The sequence below is a fragment of the Neofelis nebulosa genome, chromosome 4, assembly GCF_028018385.1.
Source record: "Neofelis nebulosa isolate mNeoNeb1 chromosome 4, mNeoNeb1.pri, whole genome shotgun sequence".
Classification (NCBI taxonomy): Eukaryota; Metazoa; Chordata; class Mammalia; order Carnivora; family Felidae; genus Neofelis; species Neofelis nebulosa.
In genome coordinates this window covers 6,975,894-7,002,117 of record NC_080785.1, presented here as the reverse complement: position 1 = coordinate 7,002,117, position 26,224 = coordinate 6,975,894, and the positions used below count along the sequence as shown (strand labels likewise).

Genomic DNA, 26,224 nt, shown 5'->3' with positions numbered 1-26,224 from the left:
GGAGCCGGAGGGAGAACACGGCGAGGGGAGCACCAGGGTGCCGCGGCGCCGCCCGGTCATCAGCACCCGGGCTCGTCCCCGTTGCCTTCCCTGCCGAGCCCTGGACTCGAGTCCGGAGCCGGCGGCCAAAGCGTTAACGCTGCGCGGGGCCCCGGGAGGCCCCGCGGGCACCGAGGTCAGCCCGCCCACGCGGGCTATTGGCTCAGGAGAACAAAGGGGCCGCCCCGCGGGCTTCTCCGATAGGGCGGAGTTGGTCATCTGAGCCTCTCAGCCAATCAGGCGGGGGGACGGCCCTGGGGATGGCCAGGCCCATTAACCAATCAAGAGCAGGTGCCCGCCCCGCCTGTCCCGGGACTGGCGGGGCCGGGGAGCCCAGTGCCCAAGTCGCCCCGGGGTGGCAGTTCCCGTTAACCTTAACCACAAAGTCAAGGTATTTATTCCCGTCTCCTCCCTCCGAGTCCCTCCGAATCCGGGCGGGAGGGGCGTGTGGAGGGACGGACCGTGTTGTGGGGCCAGCGCCCGGCCCGCTCCTCCCGCGCTGCCACCACCCAGCCTCGGGCTGGAGGCGGCCTCGGGGGTCTCGGGTCCCCTGAGCCCCTGACGCCGCGGCCCCGAACTTTCCCCACCCCCACACAGCCCCTGGGGAAAGGGGCCCGGGTCGTGCGTGGGAGGGGCTGCAGGCCGGGGCAGAGAGCAGGAGGGGGGTGCCGTGAGAGCGGGAGGGACAGGGTGGTGAGCGGGGGACTGATCCCTAGTCCCTCCGGGCGCGTTCTGCCCAGGCGCTGCCCGGATGCTTGGGAGCTGTGTCAGCTGTGCGAAAGACCGAGCTTCTGGAGGGCAGGAACCCCAGTGCTCGCCGCAGAGTGACACAGAGTAGGTGCTTAATAAATGAGTAAATGAGTGGGCATAAACACTGGGAGTGCGAACAATAAGAGGGAAGCACCACAGAGTGCGTGCGTGTGTGTGCGTATGCGTGTGTGTGCGTGCGTGTGCGTGTGCGTGTGTGTGTGTGTGTGTGTGTGTGTGTGTGTGTGTGTGTGTTGGGGAGGCTCCATTCCAGGAAAATGGGCACCGGAGTCAAGACCTCAGTGGGGGTGGAGGTAGGAGCTGGGGACTTCTTCCCCTGTAAAGGTGGAGGATGGATACAGAGATGCTGCCTCCTCCAGTCCTCTGGGTGGGAGGGAGCCTGGAGTGTGTCCTGGTCAGCCAGACCTGGGGTTGGGTGTGGTCAGAGCCCAAGAGCTTGAGGCTGCCTGATGTCCAGCCTCCACTAATTAGCTGTTCTTTTTGGGTCCTTGTTCATCTGTAAAATGAACAGATTAGAGGGTAGAGTCTCCTTTCAACTCTAAAGTTCCATGATTCAGTGCTTCTAATCTGTTTTGGACTTAAATTCCTGTATTGTAAATGTTTCTTTATTAGAATTTTCATTCATGGTTTACAACACTTGGGACCTTGGGCTGGATGTTGGGGAGAGAGAAATACTCCATGATGAGATCTTTATAGTCTTGTTGTGGAGACAGATGAATTATTATTATGCTTTTTAATGTTTATTTATTTTGAGAGAGAGAGCAGGGGAGGGGGAGAGAGAGAGGGAGAATTAATCCCAAGCGGGAGCCCGACTCAGGGCTAGAACCCATGAAGTGTGAGATCATGACCTGAGCTGAAACCAAGAGTCGGTTGCTTAACTGACTGAGCCACCCAGTTGCCCCCAGACGAATTATTATTCCATGTACATGATATTGGGTTGGGCAGGTGCACAGGTCAAACAGAAGGGCCCCTAACTGAGGGTGGCATACCCTGAAAGGCTTCTAAGTCCATGTGATCCCTGATCTAGGCTGGGCAGAGAAGTGCTGGGCAAGAGTGTTCCAAGACTGGTCATGGGCGAGCCAAGATGCTACAAGGTCAGGGAGTCACATGTTGGGACAATAGGGAGCTGGGAGGCAGTGAGGAGAGGTGAGCAGAGGCCAGGTTCTAAATGGTGTTGCCAAGACATTTTTAGCTCAACCTGCAAGTGGTGGGGACCCACTGGAATATTTTAAGCAAAGTAGTAACCTGTCCTCACTGTAATTTTAGGAAAAGTTTTTGAGTTCTGGGTGCTGAATGGATTGGAGGGGCAAGAGAAGCTATAAAACTATAAAGCTACAGTCTTTGGGCAAGAAAAGGGAGGCCTGACTGAGGTGGGGCAGTAGGATGTTGCAGGCACTAAAAATAGCATTAGTACAACTTAGTGACCGATGCATTGGGACAGTTGCACCTTGTGGTAGTGACAAGTGGCTGTGGTGTTGGGAGGCCCGATGAAGACCCGTTGTCCCCGCTGGAGAGACAAGGGCTACCCGGGACAAAGTGCAGAACTTCATGGAGGTCTGACCCATGCACTTGCCTCCTAGTGAGGGTTAAGCTGAGGAATCCAAGATTTCCTAGCGCAGGGGTGGCTGGGAGGGAAGAGTGTGGTTGGGGTGTGCAGAAGGAGACCTTAGGTCTAACTCTTTGAGGCAAGGGATGTCACCTCAGGGCTTTGCTTTCTTCATCTGACAAGTGGGGTGGCACTCCTTGCTCTTTCCAAGCTCTTTTGAATGAAGCAGGGAGTGCGGAAAGGTGTTTATAAATGGAATCGTGACATCTGTTCAAAGTGTTGTTAGCAGTCAGTTTCATCCCTTGCCTTCAGATCGGGTGACGGGGGTCCCCAGGCTCTAGCAGCCTCCTGAGTCTTGGACTTGGGGCTGAAGGATCTCCTCTAAAGGGAGATGGGTGAACAGAGACTGGGGCTGTGAATGCCACAGGTGAGGGACAGGCACGGGGGCAGGGAGGTGGGGGTGGGGCAGTCCCTGCAAAGGTGCCAATGTTGGGCAGGTGAGGGCAGAGGTCCTGGAAGGAGGGCCCTCTGACACTGGCCTGGGGTGAAATCCTGGACCTTGGGGAGGTGGACAGGCATGAGAGGATAAGGCAGCTGCCTGGGCTGTCTATGGACCTGGTTCCCTGGGAATGCTGCCGGAAGGAACCTGAAGCCACTAAACGGGGCTGTTCTTACCAGGCAACCCTCAGGTGCAGTTCTTACAATGTGGAAGGCAGGGAGGGGGTGAAGGCAATGCAGTGACCTAAAAATAATTTGTCTTGCACTTTGTGAACGTTCTTCAGGGTCCTTTCACACTGTTTTTCCTCCTTGCTTGATTCAACAGTTCTATACACAGGAACAGGTGTTCTTGTTTTCCAGATAACCATTTAATAATTTCTGTGGCATCGTGGCCCGCCCTTTCCCCTTGCTCCCCACCTCTGACCCCTCTTCTAGGACTGAGGACCCTGTGTTTGGGAGACTGAGGTCTGGAGATGCTGGAGTAGAAGCAGGAGAAGGGGCGGGGGTTGGAAGAAGGTGCGTGGGACACCCACACCGCACCCGGGGCTGAGTGAGATCTGAGGAAGACGGAGTGGAGGCCCAGGAGGGGCTGGGGAGTCCTGTGGGAGTCACAGAAGGATGTTGAGCATGCTAACGTGGGGGTGTGGGATGGAGGTGGGCCTCTAGGTGGTGGAGGAGACACCTCCCTGGTCTGAGGGACCTCTGGGCCTGCTTGTCTGTCTTTGGGCCCTGGGGCCATGTAAGGTAGGAAGCAGGTGTCCTGGGGCCCTGAGAGCCGTTGGGCTGTGTTTCTGATAAGATTTTAAATCCACTGTTTTGTGTGTCCTCCTTGGTCATAAACTCTGGATGAGAGGAAGGTGGGAGGTCTGGTGTCCAGGGGCCTGAAACCTGGAGAGAGCTGACTATCCAGAGGCCAGCTGGGACACAACCCCAGGGTGCAGGCCTTGTACAGGAGTGGCATTTGTAGGACTGGCCTTGGGGGAGGGCCCAGTGGCTTTGGAACAGGTCCCGGGAGACAGGCTCCACCGACACCCTGCCCACAACAGAGCTGAAGCTTTGAGCCTCAAACCAGCAGAAGCATCCAAGGCTTCTAGTCCAGTCCTCCTACCTGGCTCTCAGCAACCCCAGCTCCCAGCCCTGCCTTCCTTACCACTGCCCACAGGGCCATCTCCGCCCCTACCCTGTTAGGCACCCGCACCCGCCCACAGGAGCCTCTCCTCCCCCAGGGCCGCTGAGGGTCCAGTGACCTGCCATACATGGAGCTGTGCGAGGCCTTGAGGTAGTCCCGACAGTAAAATCCGGGCACACCCTCTTCCTCCCGCCAGGCCGGCTCACGCTGGTGAGCAGGGTTGGGGGTGACTGAGCGGGCGTCGGAGGCCTCTGAAGATTCTGAAGCAGCTGGAGGAGTAAAGGTTTAGGAAGAGTGAGCGGCAGTGGCCCTTTTGGAGAGGGCTGAGGGAGTGGGGAGTGGGTTGTTCTCAGTCCCTGGGAATGGAAGAGAGAGAGAGAGAGACCGCTGGTGTGTAGGCTTCGGGAAGCTTATGTAGTGTTCCTACAGCTTTGTCTCATTCGGTGCTCGAGACAAACCTGGGGAGCAGGCCTTTCAGTCACCTTCACCTTAGGAACCTGAGGCCGAGAGGCAAAGTGGCTTACCAAGGACAGGTGGTTTAGGACTCAGGGCCCTGATCCCCAGTCTGGGCGTGACATGGGCCTGATGTGAGAGACCGGGTCCTGAGAAGAGGGGCAGGCTTTGGGAGCAGACCCGGCCGAGGGGCCAGCACTGTGGGGCTCAGGGCTGCAGGGGAAGGGTTTGCTGCTTCCTCTTGGGCTAGACCCCCTGTAGGACTGGCCCTGGGAGGGGGCTTTTGCTGCTCTGGGCTTGTTGAGCAGACCCCAGTGCTCCCATCTGTGGCTTCCTGGGTGGATCTGACTTCTCCCCAGCCAGCGACAGCCTGGCTGACCTCATCCCGTCCCTTCCCCCAGCGCAGGTGACCTAACAGGTGGTGGTCCCCCATCATGCTGCCGTCTCCCTGAGATCCCTTTCTCAAGCAGTGGGCAGTTGGGAGGATCGTGAACGTGCGAGGATACTCGTGTCCTGCAAAGATCCACATTTCCACTTTCACGAGCACGCCGTGCCCTGCTTATGTGGTTCGCCCTGGCGCACGCTGGTCTCTGTGGGTCTGCAGGTGTATCTCTGGGTTTCTAAACACCTCAGTTTCATCGTACTTTGCATATAGTTTTGCAACTGTTATCTCAGGGATGAGAGTCTCCGTATTGTATTTGTGCATCTTGGGACTTTTGTTTACACAGCTGTGTTAGATGTTAGATACGGTGGTTTCTGGATGTGTTTGTGTGTACATTTAGTGTTTATATCAGCTTCTTCTCGGATGCCTGTGATTGCCGTATGGTAGATGAAAACATCTACTGATATTGACTGAAATTGGATTCCCAGGCAAAAAACATCATCAACTTGTCCTGAGATCGTGGTCATTAGTGACCAAGGACTGGGGCCAGAGGAGCCCTCTCTGCACTCCTTCATTTGTTTTCTCCATTCATTCAATCATTCATTCATTCCTTCATTCATTCAGTATACAGGCATACCTTGGAGACATTACGTTCATTCCCAGACCACTGCAGTAATGCAAATACTGGGATAAAGCGGATCAAGTGAATTTTTTGGTTTCTCAGTGCATACCAAAGTTATGTTCACACTATATAGTAGTCTGCTACCTGTGCAGTAGCATTATATATATGTTATGTCTAAAACAACAATGTACACGCCTTAATTAAAAAATAACTTCATTGCTAAAGAATGCTAACCATCACCTGAGCTTTCAGCAGGTTGTACCACTGATCACAGATTGCCATAAAAAAATACAACAATAATGGAAACGCTTGAGATATTGTAAGAATTACCGAAATGTGACGCAGAGACACAAAGTGAGCAAATACTGTTGCAAAACGTTGTGCCAATAGACTTGCTCAGTGCAGATTGGCCGCAAACCTTCGGTTTGTAAAAAAAAAACAACAAAAAAAATGCAGTATCAGTGAAGTGTAAGAAAACGGCGTAATGAAATGAGGTGTGCCTATAAGTCAAGCATATCAGGGACTGGGCAGGGCAAGCCCAGAGCTTACAGTCCAGTGCAGTGCCATCCAGCAGAGCTTTGTGAACACGGGGATATCCTCCGCTGTCCATACGGTAGGCCGAGCGTCATGAGGCCTTGGAGCACTTGAAATGTGGCCAGTGTGATTGAAAAACTGAATTTAAACTTGAATTTATGTAAATCTGAATAACCACATGTGGGTACAGAAGCCAGACTCCTGAAAACGAGGGATTGGAAGTTTAAGGTTTGGTTAAGTCCTGCACTTTCTCCCAGGAGGCAGCGTGGTCCAGGAGAAAGAACTCTGGCTGGGGCAGGCTGACCCCAGTTGGGTTCTGGCTCTGGTACTTAACTAACTGTGTGACCTTGAGCAAATGACTTAACTTCTCGGAGCCGTGGCTCCTGAGCCGAAATTGGTTGTAAGGGCTGAAATGAGCGATGCCGGCTAAGTGCTCAGTAGGTAGTGGCTGTCTTCCTGGCCGTAGTGGAGTCTTGGCTGACCACCCGTTCTTTCCACAGCCAGATCAATGTCAAGATCTCAGGGAAGTCCCGCACTCCCCTCAATAAACGAGGTTAGGAGAGGCAGAACCTCCGTTTCCAGGGGACATTCTGAGAGCATCTGCCCAGAGTGGGGGCTGGCTGGAGCCTGTGCCCGCCGTGCCACCCCCTTGCAAATGCTGTCCTGAGCCACAGTCTGGAGTCCCGTTCCCTGGGCATGTGACCTGTGTGAGCCAGCACGGTGGGTCAGGGCAAGGAGATGAGAAGTGGTGCCTGCCCACAGGGAAACAGGACCCGAGGAAATAAAGCTGGGAGCGGGCCAGGCGGATGAGAGCATGTGGAGGCCAGGGTGGGAGGCTGGGCGGGTGGGCCATCCACTGCGGAGCGGGTGGGATCAGGCCAGCTGAGGGGTGGGAAAGATGGGGTTAATGGAAGCGGAGGATTCGGGAAGCATGGCAGTCTTGCTGGTGTGGCAGAGGGGGTCGGCTTGATGAGGAGGGGGCACTTTGGGAAGAGCGGTTTCCGGGGGGGTGTGGGGATTATTGGGAGAGCAGTGGTGGGTGGTGAGGAGCTGGGTGTGGCCCTGGGGGGAGCTCATGGCTGAGAAGGGCCTGGGAGCTGGGCCTTTGGCCAGGGTTTGGGGAGATGCCACCCCCTCCAAGCCTCCGCTCCTGGCACGTGGCCAATCCCCACGCCACCAGTGACAAAGGACACGGGAGGTGCCATCCAGTTCTTCCTGCCTGAGGCTTGATCTGTGAAGAAGGCTGTGCTTGGCTGCTGGAAAAAGCTCCAGGGGCTGAGGTTGGGAGCATGCGGGGAGACGTGGCCATGTCCCTGCACTGCCCCTCGCATCTGTGGCCTTTCTCTTCACCCCAGCTGCTGTCCGCTCCCCTCCCTGCCCCCACGTTTCTGCTGAGAGCAAAGCCCCTTTGTTACCGTCCCCTGCCCCCAAACCTCACCACCTGCTGCAGGGCACAATCCCCGCTTTGTGTGGTCTGGCCTTGTCATGCAGCTGCCCCCCTCCAACCCTGGAGGCCTCTCTTTGGGGGGCTGTCATCCCAACTGCAGCCTGACCCAGTGTGGGGAGGGCCGGGCCCAGAGCCAGGTGCTGGGAAGGGGGAGGTGACCAGGGGTTTGTCCCGAGATCCACAGAACTTGCTGAGCAGGGAGGGGGGAGGCCCTTGGAGATTGGGGTGAGGGCCCTGCACGACAGGCTGAGCAGCCTTCAGGGACTCAGTGTGGGCACCCCTCAGTGTGGGGGTGGCGGGTCAGCCTCGTTTCCTTCTGTTTTCTGGGCGGGCTGCACTCCAGGCCAGGTCAGGTGAGCCGTGTGTCAGGGAGGGTGGGGGAGTGGCGGGTAGGAAGGGGCGTGCAGAGCAGTATAGCAGGGCGGAGGCAGAAAGGGCATAGCTCAGGGTGGCCTGGCAGACAGACCTGCAGAGACGTGGCCACACGCGGAGACTTTCCACCGTTTGGCCTCCTCAGGGTTTTACCTGCAGGACACCTGTTGGCCTGTTTTCCAGACACATCCCACCTGAGCACCCAGTTGGAGATGGGCCCTCAATACCTGGGGGCCTGCCCCCCGTTGCTGTCCTCTGTGTCTCCCCTGTCCCCTGTCTCCTCGGGTCCCCTTCCCTCTGATCCCACTCTGCTGACTCGGACCACACCCTGAGCCCTAGTGTGGCTGGGGCAGAAAGAAGTACCCTGGGACACGGGAGGGGCTGCTCTGTGGCTCGCTGTGAATTATCTACCAAGAATTGAAGCCTTTCTGACACCTGAGGTGATTTTTAGGTCCTAATATTCCTTGGAAGACAGAATGGATCAAGGAGCACTGATCTAATCGGGCTCAAGGGTGTTGTGTATGGCTTTTGTGAATGAAGCCGGGCCCTAAGCTCTGTCCTCACCTTGAATTGTGGCCCCGGGGGCTCTGACCCCTCTGAGTTTTCCCCGAACTGAGGTGTCAGCCCTCTGAATTTCTTTAGGGGGCCATTGTATCTCCAGCGGGTGAGAGGCTTCCCCAAGGCTGGCACACACAGGAACCCCGGAGGGAAGAGGGGGCGTGAGGGCAGGTGCCTCAGCATCCATCAGGGTCCTCCCGGCGGGCCTTCTCCTCCCGTCTTTGACACCCGCTTTTTCTCTGCACCACCAGCATGTTTTAGTGTCTGTAGGAAACCACAGTAGGAGCGCACGGCAGACCCCTGTTGGGGAAATAGAATTAAAAACAAAATCTCCTGCCAAGTCAGAAAAGCTCCCACAAAAGGAGGAAAGAAAGAGAACAGTTTTTTTTTTTCCGATTGAATAAGCATTAAACCAGAAAAAGCTGCACATCACAGGCAATCTGCTAAGAGATCAGGAAAACAGAAAGAGATCTCACCCTGTTACACAGCCCAGCAGATGCGTGCGTGCACGTGTGTGTGCACACACACGTTCAAGATAAAGTGTAACTAGTCTTCGGGCAAGAGCACTTCCTCGATGGTACCATTTGTCACCCGTAGTTCATCCTGAATTTACCTGGTGATTGGGGTAGCCACCTGTGTTTGCTAATTGCCTTCATGCAAGGGAAAAATACACGGCTCCTATCTTTATGGCAGGAGGTGGGTTTGCAACTTGGAGCCAGGCGACCGCAGAAGTCAGGCTCCCATCCTCCCTCCTGTGGGCAGCGGAACCCAGGGTCACCATCTCCCGTGATGTTTAGGTATCAGAGAGGTGGCTCTCAGGGCCTTGGGAAAGAGGCCTGGGCTGCAGAGCTGGCAAGAGTCTTGTGGTAACTTTTAAAAAGATTTGCGTGCATCTCTAAGGGGCAGAGAAAAACTCAGAATGACAACTGTTCTCAAGTAAATGCTGTAAAAGAAAAGGGAGGGGCCTCTTTCCCTTTTTGCCCCAGGGAAAATTATTTACCTATTTAAAAAAGTTAAAAAAAAATTTTTTTTTTTAACGTTTATTTATTTTTGAGACAGAGAGAGACAGAGCATGAACAGGGGAGGGGCAGAGAGAGAGGGAGACACAGAATCGGAAGCAGGCTCCAGGCTCTGAGCCATCAGCCCAGAGCCCGACGCGGGGCTCAAACTCATGGACTGCGAGATTGTGACTTGAGCTGAAGTCGGACGCTCAACCGACTGAGCCACCCAGGCGCCCCAAAAAAGTTTTTTTTTTTTTTAACGTGTATTCATTTTTGAGAGACAGAGAGACAGAGCATGAGTGGGGGAGGGGCAGAGAGAGAGACACACACACACAGAATCTGAAACAGGCTCCAGGCTCCGAGCTGTCAGCACAGAGCCCGATGTGGGGCTCAAACCCACGAACCATGAGATCGTGATCTGAGAGGGTCAGACGCTTAACTGACTGAGCCACCCAGGTGCCCCGATTTACCTATTTTTTAAATGCATTTTTGCCCTTTGCCCCTGCCCCCACCTCTCTGGGCAGGGCCCAGGTTCCCAGCCTGGGTCCTTGTCCGGGAGTGGCTGTTGGAAGGGGACCTGGGAGAGGGGAGGGGGACGCTTTTGGGATGGGGCTTCTCGAGGGCCCAGGTGAAGAGCAGGACACGGCTTTTCGTGAGGTGGCCGAGCGGCAGGAAGGAAGCTCTGACTGTGACCTGGAGAAGCGCAGGCACATACATACCACGTCAGGTGGCGGAAAGTCACGGAGGAACCTGAAGTGGCGTTAGGGCTGTGACTTTGTACACGGTAGCCTGGGGAGACCACTCTGAAGACATTTAGGCAGAGACCTGAAAGGCGGCGCGGGGCTCCAGGGTAGAGCCTCCCCGGCAGACGGGCAGCATGTGAGGTGTAAAGCCTGGGGCCCCCCAGCAGAGTGACCTGTCCCTGACAGTGAGCCGGTCAGGATGTGTCCAAAGCCTTGAGCATTAAAGAAAGAAAAGGCGGGGGAGGGGCGCCTGGTTGGCTCAGCCCGTTGAGCCTCCGACTCTTGATTTAGGCTCAGATCACGATCTCACGGTTTGTGAGTTTGAGCCCCAAGTCGGGCTCCGTGCTCACAGCGTGGAGCCTGCTTGGGATTCTCTCTTGCCCTGTCTCTCTCTCTCTCTCTCTCTCTCTCTGATTCTCCCCTACTGGCGCGCGTGCGCGCGCTCTCTCTCTCTCTCTCTCAAAATAAATAAACTTAAAGGAAAAGAGATGAGCCCCAGATTGGTGAACTCTAACCAGCACCCCGTATGGCCTGTGTGTGATTTCAGGTGGAAGGGGGCAGCAGAGGGGCCGGTGATTTGGGAGGACCAATTCTGCCTTCCAGGGTGTCTTCACGGCCACTCAGGAAGGTCCCTGGACTCAGCTGAGTTTCCTGGGGTGGTGTCTGTCACACCCTCCCCTGCCGGTATTGAGCCCGTGGGCGTGAGGCTCCGGTCTGGGAGTCAGAAGACATGGGGCCTCACCGGCGCCACTGTTCAGCCACCCCTGTGACTCGGGGCATGTCAGTGGCCCTCCCTGGCCTCAGTTTCCTCCTCATAAAATGAGAATAATTCCTGCCTAGCAGGTAAGTGTGCAGCTTATAAAAGCCCTGCGCTTTCAACTGAGGTCACGGACAGAGGAGCTCTTAATGAAGAGGGAACATGTTCTGTGAGGTGGCAGGAGGGCAGGGGGCCCCATTCGGTCCTTGTCCTGATGGCCAGCTGTCCTTCCTTTGCCCCCTTCTCCCCCACAGACGGCAGAGCGGGTGCCCCGGAGGCCTCCGCGGATGGAGGGTGGCCTGGCTGGTGCGAGCACAGGTAAGGGAGCACAGGGAGGGGTGGGAGCCAACAGCGGCCTCCTCTTCCAGGTCGTCCCCCCTGCCCTGCCGCTGAGCGCGTGGTGCTGCCCTCCCTGTAGAACTGCATGGCGGGACCAGGATGTGGAAGGTCATATCAAAGAATGGAAAGAAGGGGCGTCTGGGTGGCTCGGTCGGTTAAGTGTCCGACTTCAGCTCAGGTCACCATCTCCTGGTTTGTGAGTTCAAGCCCCGCATCCAGCTGTCTGCTTGTAGCCTGCTTCAGATCCTCTGTTCCTCCCCTCTCTGCCTCTCTCTCTGAAAAATAAATAAACATTAAAAAAAAAAAAAATGGAAAGAAGACAGACTATGGAGCTAATACAATGACAAAGTCCGCTGTGACTCACCAGGCAAGGGGACGTGTGCACACCCGCGTAGGAAGCCATGCCCGAGGGCGAGCGAGGTGCTTGCTAAGTGTGGCACAGGGAGTGCGCGGCGGGCGTGCGGATCTAACTCTGAAAACCAGCACTCCGGGTGGGACGATCCCTGTTGGTTTTCCATCACCAAGTGCAGTTTGGTCCATTAAGGCTTCCTGGGGTCACTCAAAGTTCACGGTCCGATGGGAGGAAATAGGCCATCAGTTTTGGTGTCTCTCAAGCAGGTGCTGCTGTGAGCGGAAAGTCCTGTGCTTTCAGCGGAAGACCCCCCGCCCCCCCACCCCCCCACCCCCCAGCATCCCCAGCCTCCTCGCAGGCCCTGGGGAGAGTATAGCCACCCTTTTACAGAATGGCTCTGGTCCTGGGAGGAGGGTAGGGCCCATTCCTAGGAATGCTGCCCCTAGGCTCAGTGATTCAGTTTCCTTTACCTCCCCTCCCCTCCAGAGCCCCAACCCTCCCAGGATAAACGTCGCGATGAACCTAAGATGGGGACAGAAATCAGCCGGTAGGGTACTACAGGAAGGAAGCCTCCAGCTCCAAGGGGCTGGTATGATGCATGGACACCACACATTCTGGGGCTGGGTCCTGACACAGACTTCGGTGAGCATTGCCACCCACCGCTGCCCTGTCACTTTGAAGGCTGAGTCCTCAGGTTGTGTGTGTGTGTGTGTGTGTGTGTGTGTGTGAGCGATGCTGACATTACCATAATTATAGGAAAACCAAGGACATGGTTCCAAACATTTTAGCAGAAGGAACCTTTTCCCGGGTAAACTCGTAAGGAGAATCCTAATTCAGTCATGAGAGGTAGGGTCTGCCAGGGCCCTTTCCCCGACCTGTGGCAGCTTCTGGGGTACCCTGGGGTCTTAGGAAAGAGGCGGAAGAACACTGGCTTGGACCCCTGAGGACAGAGGCACCAGGGGACTGGGGGGCGTCTTGGGCTGCAGCCACATCCTTGCGGCTCTGGGCCTTCCACAGGCTTCCGCCGCCTGCTGGCCAGGCTTAGGGAGGACTCTTCCTGGCTGGCCAAAGTTTCCAGATAATTAAGAGCTTACTTTTTTTTGTTTTTGTTTTGAACTAGAGACAGCAGGCAGAGGAGGAGGAGGAGGAGAGAGAGAGAGAGAAAGGGAGAGAGAATCTCCACTAACCATGGAGGTCTCGACCTCACGCCAGTGAGATTGTGACCTGAGCCCAAATCGACAGTTGGATGCTCAACCGACTGGGCCACCCCTGTGCCCCAAGAGCTTACCTCTTTTAAGCACCTTTTAAGTTCTGTTTATTTTATCGTGGTGAAATATACGTAACGTGAAAGTCACCATTTTCACTTTTTTTTTTTTTTTTTTTTTTAATTTTTTTTTTTTTCAACGTTTTTTATTTTTTATTTTTGGGACAGAGAGAGACAGAGCATGAACGGGGGAGGGGCAGAGAGAGAGGGAGACACAGAATCGGAAACAGGCTCCAGGCTCCGAGCCGTCAGCCCAGAGCCCGACGCGGGGCTCGAACTCACGGACCGTGAGATCGTGACCTGGCTGAAGTCGGACGCTTAACCGACTGCGCCACCCAGGCGCCCCCATTTTCACTATTTTTAAGCGTACAGTGGGTGCGGTGGTATTAAGTCCATTCACAATGTTGTGCGAGCATCTCCCACCGTCCGTCTCCAGAACATTTTCATCACCCCAGAAACTCTGGGGAGTAAGAGCTCCCCATAGAGCACCTTTTTATTTTATCTGAACTGCTTAGAGTTAAAAAAAAAAATTAACCTCTTTATGATAACTGAGGAGCAGAACCTTTGTTTTAGGGATCCTTCCACAGGTAGAGGCCAAGGCCTGTCTTCCTTACATTAATACCTGAGCCCCGAGGGAGAAGTCCCAGTGCATGCACTTCACGGGGTCGACACATGCACAACCCGGGCACTTGTGTCTTCTCTGGGCCCCGCAGCCGTGGCCAGGAACGTTCTCTGGGCTCTCAGACCGGGGTCTTCTTTTTGGCTGGAGAGGGTGAACCTTCCCAGCCATCAGGCACCATGATGAACGTCAAGGTCAGGTTTAATGAGAGTAAGGCAGTGGCTTTTGTAGGGCTCTGGGGCATTAATTGGGACCCTGTCACGTGAGTATATTTTGGATTCACTACCCACCCAGTTTGGACCCCTAGCCGCCCCGTAAAATACTTCAGCCGCCCAACACTTCAGTGCATCTAAGGAAACCCTCTTAGAATCAAGTGAACTTCTTACAATTGGGTATTCACTTCCTGCCAATGTGCGATTGAAGTTACCACTTTCATTTTCAAATTATGATTTCTCACAACTGAGCACCTGCAGAGGCCTCACAAGGTCATTTTGCCAGGAGGAAAACTGGCCCCTCACAGGTACTTTCTGTGACTCCCACGTTCATCCCCACGGTCACCATATCCTCTTTCGAGTCCTTGTGACGGGCAGCAAGGCTGTGGAGCAGGGCGGAACTCTCTGGCCCGAGAACCAAAGGCTGCCAGATTCTAGGGGAGGTTTTCTTTTTATTTCTTAAAATGTTTTAAAGGTTTGAAGTTATATTGAGTATCCTCATAAAAATTCAAACAGTGCAGAGGAGTGCCTGGGTGGCCCAGTCGGTTGAGCATCTGACTCTTGGTTTCAGCTCAGGTCATGATCTCACCGTTGGTGGCATGGAGCCCTGTGTCCGGCTCTGTGCTGACCTTGCAGAGCCTGCTTGGAATTGTCTGTCTCTGTCTGTCTCCGACCCTCGCCTGCTGGTGCACATGTGCTCTCTCTCTCTGTCTCTCTCTCTCAAAATAAATGAATAAACAAACAAAAAAAAATCGAACAATGCAGGAAAAGCAAGGGTCCCCTTTGACCTCTTCTGTCTAGCCTTTATATTGTCCACATTGTCTACAGGGTGACCACTGTCGTGAATCATCCTGGACTGTGCATATGTACGTCCATAGTTTTATTTTTCATAAATTGGGTCAGACGACACCATTTTGCGATCTGTGTTTTTTGTTTTTTCCTTAAAGTGTTTCAGAAATCTTTATGCCACCCTGTACTGCTCTTTTGTATTCTTTTATTTTTATTTTTTTATTCTTTCAAAGTTTATGTATTTATTTTAAGAGAGAGAGAGAGAGCACGCACCAGCAGGGGAGGGGCAGAGAGACAGGGAGAGAGAATCCCACGCAGGCTCCGGGCTGGCAGCGCAGAGCCTAACGGGGGACTTGAACTCAAGAACCCTGAGATCATGACCTAAGGTGAAGTCAAGACCCTGACCTTTAACTGACTGAGCCCCCCCGGGCGCCCCTGCCTTTGTATTCTTTTAAATTGCTGCATACTATTCCATACTGTGAAGGGAGTGATAATTTTGTTTCAGTATTATTGATGGGGAATCGGTACTGGTTACGAATAGCGCTGCAGTGAATATTTTCAGACATTCCTCTGTCTGCTCACACGGAAACATTCATTAGGACGAACACCCAGAGTAGAAACTGTTGGGTGGAGGAAGTGGAAGGTCAGATACATTTATAATTGTAATAAGCATTGCCCAATTGTTCTCCAAAAGGTCTGAATCAGTTCATGCCCCCGGCACACCCACGCGTGCACTTGTCCTGCGCGGTTTGCCTGTGCAATCCACATCTCGGTGCAAGTTTCTGTGTGGACAGAGGTTTTCACCTCCTTTGGGTGTAGACCTGGGGGAGCGGTTGCTGTACCGTGTGGTGAGCGTAGGTCTCCTTCCGCCAAACTGTCTTCCAAAGTGGCTGCACCATTCTGCATTGCCTCCAGCAGCGGGTGACAGTTCCCGCGGCTCCACATCCTGGCCTGCATTCGGTGTTGGCGGTGTTCTGGATTTGGGCCGTTCGAATAGGCATGCAGGGGTAGTATTTTAGCTTTCAGTGGTGCAGAAGCCAGATTCTTCCTGGCTCATTTTATTGTCTCCTGGATGATTTATGCACATCAGAAATTTTGTAATTTGCTTCACCAGGATGACACCGAATTTAAACATGTTTTGGAGTGAAGAGCTTCCTTCCTCCTCGTCTAGGAGTATGATGTTTCTGTCCTTTTCATTACCTTTTCTTTATCCCTCCAATAACGTTTAATAGTTTCCTTTATATAAGGGTTGTTTTAAGTTTATTTTTTTGAGAGAATGTGTGTGCGTGCGCAAGCGGGGTAGGGGCAGAGAGAGATGGGAGAGAGAGAACCCCAAGCAGGCGGCTTCCCAAGAGAGTCGTCAGTGCAGAACCCAACGTGGGGCTCGAACTCACGAACCATGAGATCATGACCTGAGCCGAAATCAAGACTTGGACGCTTAACCGACTGAGCCGCCCAGGCGCCCCTCCTTTATATAAGCTTTGCATGTGTATCAGGTATATTCCCAGTTATTTCATAGCTTTTATTGCCGTTTTTAAAAAGGAATTTTTGTATGTTTTTGCATCTGGCAATCTTGCTGACCCTGTTATTTCTAATATTTTGTCAGATTCTTTTGCACATCCTAGGTGAATAATTATCAGCCAATGACACTTTTCCTTTCCAATATTTATATATGTTTTTCTTTTTCCCCTTATGCTTTGGCTAGTTCTGCAAGGACAATGTTGAAGAGTGGCAGTGACGGTGAGCATCACCTTGTTCGTCACTTGAATGGGTTTCTGATCTCTTGCCTTTGGTTATAACATTTGCTGCAGCCTCCAGTGCAGCTTCTTTGTCAACCTAAGGAAGTTTCCTCATATTCCTAGTTTGCTAAGAGCCTCCTCCCTCCAGCCCTTCTTCCTTCTCTCCCTCCAGAAATGATGTTGAATTTTGTCATAGGACATTTTTTATGTATTGAGATTGTAGAAAGTTCTTCACGTTTAAAATGTCAATGTCATGAACTATGTTGAACCGTCTTTGCTTTCCTGGGGAAGATCCCAGCTCAACTTGCTTTGCTAGTATTTTTGCTTGTTTGTTTTTGGTGTCTACTTTCAAATGTTAAACCTATAGTTTCCTGCCTGCTCTGCCCTCGTCTTATAGACACTGGACCATGCTAGCCTGGGGGCTCCCTCCCCTTCCTAGTCACTGTCACAGTTTATGCATGCTGCGGATAAACCTTCCCTGGAAGTTTTAGTAGAACCTGTTTTTATAATTAAGAGGACTGTTATCCATTTTCGAGTTAGAACGTTAGCTGTCCTTTTTGTATCTTTTAGCATTTTCTTTTTTTTTTTTTAGTTCCTCTTGAGTTAGTTTTGTTAATTGATATCGTCTCACAAAATCATCCTTTTTATATAGATTTTTCAAATTGATACAACATTTATGCATTAGGATTTTCAGACTCCTTTTTATATCTCTATGTTCCCTTTATCCTATAATCTCTGCTTTTATCTTTATTAATCTCTTCTTCCTATTTCCTTGGGTTTACTTTATTGTTTTTTTTTTTATATTGGAACTTATTTAGAGTTTCTCTTTTTTTGTTCACAACTGTTTTATTTCATCTACTTTTTTTTTTTCAGTTTATTTATTTTAGAAAGAGAGAAAGAGAGAGGCAGGGGCAGAGAGAGAGGGGGACAAGGATCTGAAGCCAGCTCTGTGCTGACAGCAGAGAGCCCGATGTGGGGCTCGAACTCACGAACTGAGAGATCATGACCTGAGTGAAAGTTGGACGCTTCACCAACTAAGCTACCCAGGCGCCCCAATTTCACCTGCTTTTTATTGAATGTAAACTTTTTGTTGAGGTATAACACAGAACAAGGCACAGATCACAAGTTCTATAAATTCTTATAAAGTGAACATGTTCATGAAGCCAGCTCCCAGATTGACAAAGAGAACGTTGCCAGGACACCGGAAGGCCCCTCAGGCCCCCTTCCAGTCACAACACTGTCCATAGGCGGGCCGTTACCCTGACTTCTAACTCACTGATTAGTTTTGCCAGCTCTTGAATTCCATCTAAGTGGAATCACACAGTCTGTATTTAGTGTCTGTAGCAGACCTTTTCCATCACGGCTTATGTCCACGAGCAGGGGAACAAACACCCTGTAGACCTGAGCTCACGGCGCTGCTTGGGGAGTAAAGCAGCCTGGGTTTAGTCAGGATGGTGCAGCACCTATTTTGGGTGCTTAGACCTTTCTGGCCTACTTTCTTGTTCTTGTTCTGTTGGAGACAGGGTGAAGTTCCCGAACAGCCAAGGTCCAAGAAGGTGAGGTGCTCGGGCACCGGGGCGGCTGCCTTGGAGAGCCTGGCAGTGGAGTGGAGCTTAGGCCCCCCAAACACTGAGGGGCCGGGCGTGCGCTCACTTTGCAAGCTCCCGGCACATGGATCCTCTTAGAAAAAGAATGAGATGCCGGTGGCTGGGTCGGTTGAGGGTCCGACTCTTGATTTCAGCTCGGGTCATGATCTCATGGTTCGTGAGACTGACCCCCACACTGGGCTCTGGGCTGACAGCGACAGTGCGGAGCCTGCCTGGGATTCTCTCTCTCCCCCTCTCACTGCCCCTCCCCTGTTTGCACTCTCTCTGTCTCTGTCTTTCTCAAAATAAAAATAAACATTAAAAAAAAAAAAAAAGAATGAGATGCTTTGGAAGCTTGGCCGTTTTCTGCTTGGTGGGAGGGGTCATTGGCTTGGTTTCTTTAACCTTCCCTGCATCTCAGGGCCTCAGGGCAGAGAAGGCGGGGCATCAGCCTCTCTTTGCCCTTCCCCGCACCCCGACCTGCCTTTATCTTACTGCCTTTCTACCGTCCCTGCTCTCTTCTTTATACCCCCTTACTTCCTCCTAAAAGCTGCCTTCTGCACTCCTCCTTCCTGCCCCGTTGCCTTTGCTCTGCCTTCCTGGCACTTCTTTCCCTCCACCCCACGAGCAGTGAGTGACCCTCCGCGTCCACTCTCTCTCTGTCCCCGGCAGGAGATGGGCCGGTGATGAAGATCAAGCAAGAGAAGCCCGAGTGGCTGCTGCAGACGCTGATGCCGCAGGCCGTGCTCTCCGAGAAGGATAAGGAAAACATTTTCCAGCAGCATCGGGGCCTCCCGCCATGCCAGACCGTGGGGAAGCCTCGGGCCCTGGGGGGACAGGAGGAGCCTGGGGGTCCAAGATGGGCCCCTCCCCCTGAGCAGGCCGGGGGGCTGGCGGGCCGGGCTCTCTCTGCCGGCGAGGGTCACTTCGTGTGCCTGGACTGCGGGAAGAAATTCAGCTGGTGGTCGTCCCTGAAGATCCACCAGCGCACCCACACCGGGGAGAAGCCGTACCTGTGCGGCAAGTGCGGCAAGAGCTTCAGCCAGAAGCCCAACCTGGCGCGCCACCAGCGCCACCACACGGGCGAGCGGCCCTTCTGCTGCCCCGAGTGCGCGAGGCGCTTTAGCCAGAAGCAGCACCTGCTCAAGCACCAGAAGACCCACGCGCGGCCCGCCACCCACTCGTGCCCCGAGTGCGCGCGCTGCTTCCGCCACCAGGTGGGCCTCCGCATCCACCAGCGCGCGCACGCCCGGGACCGCCTGGGCGCCCGCGCGGGGCTGCAGGAGTTGCTGCGGGACGCCGCCGCCGCCCGCAGGGGCTGTCGCCTGCGGCCCGGGCCGCCGCGGGGCCGCCCCGAGTGGGCCTGGCTGGGGCTCTGCCAGGGCTGGTGGCGCCAGGCGGGGGCCCGGGCCGCAGTCGCCGCCGCGGGGCCGGGCGAGCAGCGCCAGTTCATCTGCAACGAGTGCGGCAAGAGCTTCACGTGGTGGTCGTCCCTGAACATCCACCAGCGCATCCACACGGGCGAGCGGCCCTACCCGTGCCCCGAGTGCGGCCGCCGCTTCAGCCAGAAGCCCAACCTGACGCGGCACCTGCGCAACCACACCGGCGAGCGGCCGCACCCCTGCCTGCACTGCGGCCGCAGCTTCCGCCAGAAGCAGCACCTGCTCAAGCACCAGCGCACGCACCTGCCCGGCGCCCAGGCGGCGCGCTGCCCCAGCTGCGGCCAGAGCTGCCCCAGCCGCGCGGCCCTGCGCGCCCACCAGCGCGCGCACGCCGCCCCCGCCGCCGCGCCGCCGCGCCCCGGGCCCGCCGTGCGCAGCGAGCCGCAGGCCGAGGCGCCCCCGGGGCTGACGGCGCCGCCGCGCGGCCCCCAGGCGGCCCGGGGCCCGGGCGGCGCGCCGTGGGGCCGGGCGCGGGCGGGCCTGGCCGGGCCGGGTGAGCCCCGCCAGTTCATCTGCAACGAGTGCGGCAAGAGCTTCTCGTGGTGGTCGGCGCTCACCATCCACCAGCGCATCCACACGGGCGAGCGGCCCTACCCGTGCCCGGAGTGCGGCCGCCGCTTCAGCCAGAAGCCCAACCTGACGCGGCACCGGCGCAACCACACGGGCGAGCGGCCCTACCTGTGCGCCGCGTGCGGCCGCGGCTTCAGCCAGAAGCAGCACCTGCTCAAGCACCAGCGCGTGCACCGGGGGGCCCTGGCGCCCACCCCCAGCGCCAAGGACCAGGCGCTTTAGTGCGCCTGGGACCCAAGCGGACTCGTGGGGGCGGGAGGGGATGTCTGTGGGGGTGCGCGTGGCCAGGAATGGTGGCTTCTACGACCCCAGGGGGTAAACCCCCGTCAAAAGGCGATTTCCTCCAGGCTCCGAAAGCTAGAGAACAGAATTCCAGTAGCATCCCAAAGGGGACAGGTAGAGGTCCCAGTGTGGGCTCAGGGAGGACGTAAGACGAAGCATTGCTCACTCAGGAGCCCGGATGTGTCCGTCTGTCCCTCGGAGGTGGGAGGGAGGTGGGGAATGGCCCAGGGCTGGACTGATTGTCCCATGCAGGCTGCCGGATGGCCAGAGGCCAGTCTAGTGCGGGGAGTTTTAACAGACGCGCTGGTATAGCAAGGACAGAAGCCAAGCAGTAGCGGCTGAGGAGGGTCAAGCACAGTCCCAATGTCAAGGGCAGTGCCTGGCACTTAATGGCCATTCAGTGCATATGTTTGGAAGGACTGAATGGTTCTGCGGTCCTTCTCAACCCTGAGTGCCCCAAAGCCCAGGGTGCTGCCACAGCGGGCTGGACGTTGGGACTGGTATGGGTGTGGTGGCCGGACTGGCACCAGAGGGGTGGGTGGCAGCTGAGGTTCAGTAGCTTGGGGAGGGGCCCACAGCAGGAAAGGAAGCCCTCGTGTGGCGCTCCCAGTGGCCATCACTGACTTGGATCCTTCTCAATGTCAGTGTTGCAGAAGAGAAAAAAATGAAGGATGGACGGTCTCACGTGGTCTCACTGTCCTTTGTAAGCTGCCCTTTTGGAACTCTAGGTCTGTGTGTGCTCTGAGGCATCCATTTGCCCCCAGGACCGGGACAGGGAGCTCGACCTTGAGCGTAGCAGCTCCCCATGCCTGGTTCTGGCTGGGGGTGGGGGGCAGTACTCTCCTACCCTCTCCAAGCCATTTGGTATCTTCCCACATGCCCTCCTCTACTTCTGGTCCCCAGAGGTCCCTTCCAAAACCAGGATGCGGGGCTCCAGGCTGGGCCTCTGGAGGGGAGGGTGGGTGTTGGGGCACTAGGGGTGGAGAGCTGGGAGGTGGGAGGAAAAAGAGGGGACCCTAGCATTCTGTAGGAGGACGGACTGTGCCTGCCTGTGTCCCAGGGGCCCGCCGGTTTCTCTGAACTCGAGGAAGTGCCACCTGTTTTCCAGGAGCTGCCGGATTTAGCTCGGCTTCTGGCCACCACGTTCTCAGGTTCTATTGAATCCCTTCACCTGGCAGGAGCTCTGATTATTGTAGCATCATGGGAAGACCTGTGGAGGCGACGGGGTTTACTTGGGTTAACGGGGGCACCAGTAATGGTCAGCGCTCAGCCGAGCTGCCCAACTGGTCCAGGTCTTCCATTGCGAACGCTGCTGTGTGGAATCTCCCACTGGGCGAGCTGGGCCCAGTTGTTGGCACGGATGTGAGAGCTGGGCTCTCAGCCCAGCAGGGTTCTTCTAGGCGCTAGGCGCTGCCCTACCTCCCTTGTGATGCCTGCCCCCTCCTGCAATTCCTGTCCCAGGCTGCCCTGCTCAGGGAGGCCAAGGGCCCGGGATCTCAGCAACACCTACTTGAAACACGGGGAAAGTTCGGGAGTCATCTGCTTCTTCCACTTTGCCACTCAGCAAATCCTGAGGCCAACTCCAGCAAAGCCCACCTCCTCCAGGAAGGCGTCCCGGAGTACCATTCCTGCATTAGAAGGCTGCTGTCGGGAAGGACAGCAGCCTGTGAGACCCTGGAGCCCTGTCAAATCAGGTGCCTGAGGGGCAGTGCAGGCAGACAGTGAAGGCCTCAGTCAGATGGGAGTTTCTGTACAATAGAATGAGCCGTTGTCCACAAAGGCCTGTGTTTGATGGCCAAGTCAATCAAACAGCTGTGTTGCTAGGGGTTAACGAGGGCTAATTGCAGCTTTCTTCCCCGTGCACATTCATGAGGCTGTCCGTTCACTAACCTGAGGTGACCGGTCCTCACAAGTGAGTGCTTTGGGTCACAAGGGGGACAGGGTCCCATTAGAGCAGAGAGGTACTGCGATGCTTGCCCCATGGACCAGGTCAGGGGAGGGCAAACATCGGTTCACTAAACAAGCCTACTGTGTGCCAGGCGCTGTGCCAAACTGGAGTGACGCTGTGGGCCACCACAACAGAGTGCCACGGGCCAGGGGCTGAAACAACGGACGTGTATTTGCTCACGGTCTGGAGGTTGGGAGTCCAAGATCAAGGGGCTGGCAGATTTAGTTCCTGGTGAGGGCCCGCTTCCTGGCTTGTAGACAACCACCTTCTCTCTGTGTCCTCACACGGTGGGGACAGGGGTGCGTCTCTTCTGGCGTCTCTTCCTTTTCTCACAAGGACGCTAATCTCGTCAGGAAGAGCCCAGTCTCACAACCTCACTGAAACCCAACTGCCCCCCAAAGGACCCGTCTCTGAATGCCATCACCGGGGGGGCGGGTCAGGGCTTCGATATGTGAATTTGGAGGGGGACGCAATTCAGCCAATAGCAGTCAGGGCCCCTCTCCTTGAGGAGTTCATGAACCTTCATGGAAAATCACTGATACACACGTAGCTCAGAACAATCTGTATGGCCAGCTCTTGAAGAGCAGCCCCCAGCCCCCTTACTAAAGCTTCCTTGTTCATCGTGTCACTTAGCCTCGCTGCGGGTCGTTGACCGTGACAGGGCAGTGATCCGGGAAAGCGGGATGTTGCAGAGGGACTTGTCTGCCAGGTCGCGTTTCAAGTTACGAACTAAGGGCAGGTGCCGGGCCTCCTGTTAGCCAGGCCCCTTCCACTGTCCCGACCCCAGGCTTCTCCCAGGGTGGCCTGGATCGTTAGTTTCCATATTCATCCCCGCTCATTTGGGAAGAATAAAACTAGGCCAGGGAATACTCAGGAAACGTCGTGTCATAAAATCAGACAAGGAAGGAGGTCAGGTCTATCCTAGTGGCTTACACTCCCGAATACTCTAGAGCATGCGGAGAGAAAAGAGTTCCACGGGGGAACAGAAAACAACCACCAGCCAGTCAGGATCTTCAAAGACTTCTGTCCACATCCAGGTAAGTGCAGGTCTGCGGCAGGGACCCCGCAGTCAAGCTTCCAACGGGCCGGATGAGCTTGGTGGAGCTGGGGTTTCCGGAAGTGCCCGCATCATCCTCGTGTTAGAAGCAGGCTGGGAGCTAAGAAAAATGACCCCGGAGCTTGGAAAATGGTGGTTCTTTGGCAAGCAACGTAAGCTCCCAGTCAGGAGTCAGCCGGCAGGGGGGCAGCCTCCTCAGGAGGGTTTGGCTTCCTGCTGCCCAGCCCCAGGGAGGTGCCCGAGGGAGAATAGGCCGGAAACCCTCTTAGCAGGTGCACCCACAGGGAGGCTGCGGGACCAGCAGGGACTTGGTAGCTCCTGGTGGGTGTGGGGGATGCTTCTGAGACCTTTTCCTTTTATCAAGTCGCCTGGCAAAACAAACAAAAAAATGACCTTTTGGCAAGAGGAGGAGTGTTGCGGCTGGAAACAGTGTGTTCTCACATGGCAGTGTTCTTACCGGATCGTGGCAGAGAAGAGAGAGAAACGGATGGTATCCTAGAGCTTGTCTTTTGGGTTCAAAAGAGAGTGGTGTCTCCTAGGTTACTCAGATCTGGAAGGAGGGGTGCGCTATCCGGTAGAACTTCCTGTGATGATGAAAACATGCCATAGCTGTGCTGTCCGATACCCTAGCCACCAGCCACATGTGGCTACTGGCTACTTAAAATGTGGCTTGTGAGGCTGAGAAGCAGAATTTAAAATGTTGTTTTATTTTAATTGATTTAAATGGCCACACGTGGCTATTGGACAGTACAGTTCTAGGAGTAATGCTCCTGCCGAGAAGGGGTAGAAATGTTGTGTCTCTCTCCCTGCCACCGCGTAAATCTAGAAAGAGCTTTCCTTTGTTGTTGGGAATAGTGGACAGAGTCAGAAGAGTTCGGGGGCGGACTTCTGCCTTTCCCACCTATGCTATGGGACCCCGTGCAAATAGCCTGTGGGAGAGCATGTAGTATAGTGCCCGGCACACAGCAAGCGCTCAATAAATAGCAGCTCCAGTCGTCACGTTGATGAACTCCATGTGTGGCTACCTGCACAGCATTTGTACAAGTGGACGTTTATTATGGAAAGAGAAGAATGGGCTTTTCCCCAGAGCGCCATCCCGTAAGGAGGGAGTCGCCACCTGTGTTAAGTAGGCCAGCTGCAAGTTTAAGGGCTTGGCTGAGTTGATCATAGGTCACATTTTGGGTTTTAGTGTCAAGGAAAGAGACACTGCAGGTGACACCACGCACCCACAGCCCCACATCTCCGAACGGGGGTCGGTGGGGTCTCCCAGCCCCCAATGCTGGGGCCGTAGCCTTCCCTGCAACCCCGCCCCCCCCCCCCCCCCCTCCTTACAAGACATCAGCATGCTGGCTAGCTGGGGGTGGTGGGGGTGGTGGCATCTCTTCTCTCCACGCTCCCAGATGGAGCTTGCAGACCTACATTCATTCATTCAACAGAGATTGACTGAGGAACTATTATATGCTGGGCGCTTGGGATGCAGAGATGCCAAAAACATGGACCCCGCCCTTTGAGGCTCACAGCCCGGTGGGAACACAAAGGTGTGCTAAATCCCAACTGGAAGTCAGCACAAGGTGCTTTGGAAGGGGATGTTAGTGACCGCTGTCCAATTCGGGGGAGATGGGAGGAGCTAGTGAGGGGGGAAGTGGTTGGTCAGCTGAGCAGGAAAGCCCTGGGGACCGAGCCCAGAGCAGGAGAGCTGGAGGAAGGCTCCCCGCCCCCCCCCCCCCCCCCCCCCCCCGGTACTGCAGGAGCAAGCGGGGGGTGGGGGGGGGTGGGGGTGGGGGGTGGTGATTGTCCACCTAGTGAGCCCCGGGCGAGTGGGAGGGCCCTGGGCAGGGCTCTACTCACAGCGGGGGGCCACAAGCCTGCGTTCTCGGGGACACTTTGGCTGTGAGCAGCCTAGGCTTTTGTTAGGGTCCAGTGTCCGGCTGTCACAAGAGCCTGGTGGAGCCGCGGTGATTGCTGGGCCGGCCACTAGCCCTGCCTGTGTAAAGAGGCATGGCTTCCCCTGCAAAATGTCTCCACATCTCCTTTCTATTGTGTTCGCTGCAGCACATAAGAAGGGTGAGGGAGGGGTGTCTGTTGTGGGGGGGGGGTTGCATGTGTATGAAACCAGAGAAATGGGGTGACTCAGCAGAAATCACACATTGGCAGAGCAGAGAGTGGAGGCCTCCGGGATCCCCTGGCCCTTGGCACTGACAAGGTGGGTGTTAGGTGGCATTGTCTCCCTCCTACGCCCATCCCCCCACCGTGTGCCTTTCCTGTCCTTTCCATTTTGGCACAGCTTACTTAGAAAGTGCTGCTAAAAATATGGGTGACATCCTCAGGTATAGTGTTGTTGCTGCTTTTGAGAAACCTGGTCATTTACCAAGTGTCCCATTTGTCCTGTAGCCTGCAGAAGAGATGAAAGCTGGTTGCTCTGGCAGGTGACAACTTTTGCAAAGGGAGCTGGAGAGCTGGGAGGTGTGGCTGTTCCCCCCCCCCCAGCAAAGTGCCAACCCCTGGGTAGAGCGTGGGTATCAGTTATCAGTGGTTAAGGGGTCCTTTTGTCAATGCCATGGGCACATCTATCCTGGTGGATTCATTTCTTTTGGCTTCCCAGAATTCCCTCCCTGTTGCTTCTATTTTAAATACCAATGTCTTTGGGACTAACTCATGAAGTCCTGCATACTTCAGTGAGTTGCTACAAAAGCAGCACGGAGAGGGTGGGGTAGGGGTGGGTCCTTGAGAGGCTGAGGGTGGCAGGATGGACCTGCTGGGATGCACTCACTGGTCCACAGAGTGGGATGTGAAAGCAGGCAGGCCTGATCTTCAGGTCTGGTGTTGAGAATAAGGGATTGAGTTTATTTCCACCTACCCCCCCCCCCCCCAGCCCCGGAATTCTACGATTCCCAGGCTTTGAGGGTGGAGTGGCAAGGGTGACCTCACGGGGCTGGGAGGCCTGTGTCTCCCACAGCCCCTCCTCAGGGATGGCGCCACCCCAGCTGTCACATCCACCATCTGTTGTAAGGAGCTCTGCCCGGGCCCCAGCTGGCAGCAACCGGGGATTACAGGGAAAAAGGCTACTTGATGTTCCTCTTAGCACTTTTAACTTAAAATCGCTTTCCCTTCCGGCCTCAGTTTCTTGACCTATGAGATGTGAATTCTGAGGCACTTTCTCACTCTGGACAAGATTA

The 26,224-nt window shown here is 55.1% G+C and overlaps 1 protein-coding gene across 10 annotated transcripts; it reads left to right on the top strand.

Annotated features, from left to right (window-relative positions):
- The first annotated feature begins 215 nt into the window (after positions 1-215).
- ZNF775 (zinc finger protein 775) lies at positions 216-20,940 on the top strand. 10 transcript variants are annotated; one of them, XM_058723871.1, is made up of 6 exons: positions 326-430; positions 11,104-11,167; positions 11,268-11,384; positions 12,027-12,182; positions 16,130-16,164; positions 18,422-20,940. In XM_058723871.1, the coding sequence occupies exons 5-6, from the start codon at positions 16,143-16,145 to the stop codon at positions 19,981-19,983; spliced, it is 1,584 nt and encodes a 527-aa protein (XP_058579854.1). In that variant the 5' UTR covers positions 326-430; positions 11,104-11,167; positions 11,268-11,384; positions 12,027-12,182; positions 16,130-16,142; the 3' UTR covers positions 19,984-20,940. The 10 variants fall into 10 exon arrangements, 9 of the variants coding, with proteins under 9 accessions (XP_058579850.1, XP_058579858.1, XP_058579854.1 ...); XM_058723873.1 differs by lacking the exon at positions 11,268-11,384; XM_058723874.1 differs by lacking the exon at positions 16,130-16,164.
- The last annotated feature ends 5,284 nt before the right edge of the window (positions 20,941-26,224 follow it).

Bases quoted from the DNA above. Each gene is read 5' to 3' on its own strand.
- ZNF775 (XM_058723867.1), top strand. From the start codon at position 11,137: ATGGAGGGTGGCCTGGCTGGTGCGAGCACAG. The intron at 11,168-18,421 runs GTAAGGGAGCAC...TGTCCCCGGCAG, and splicing joins CCTGGCTGGTGCGAGCACAG to GAGATGGGCCGGTGATGAAG.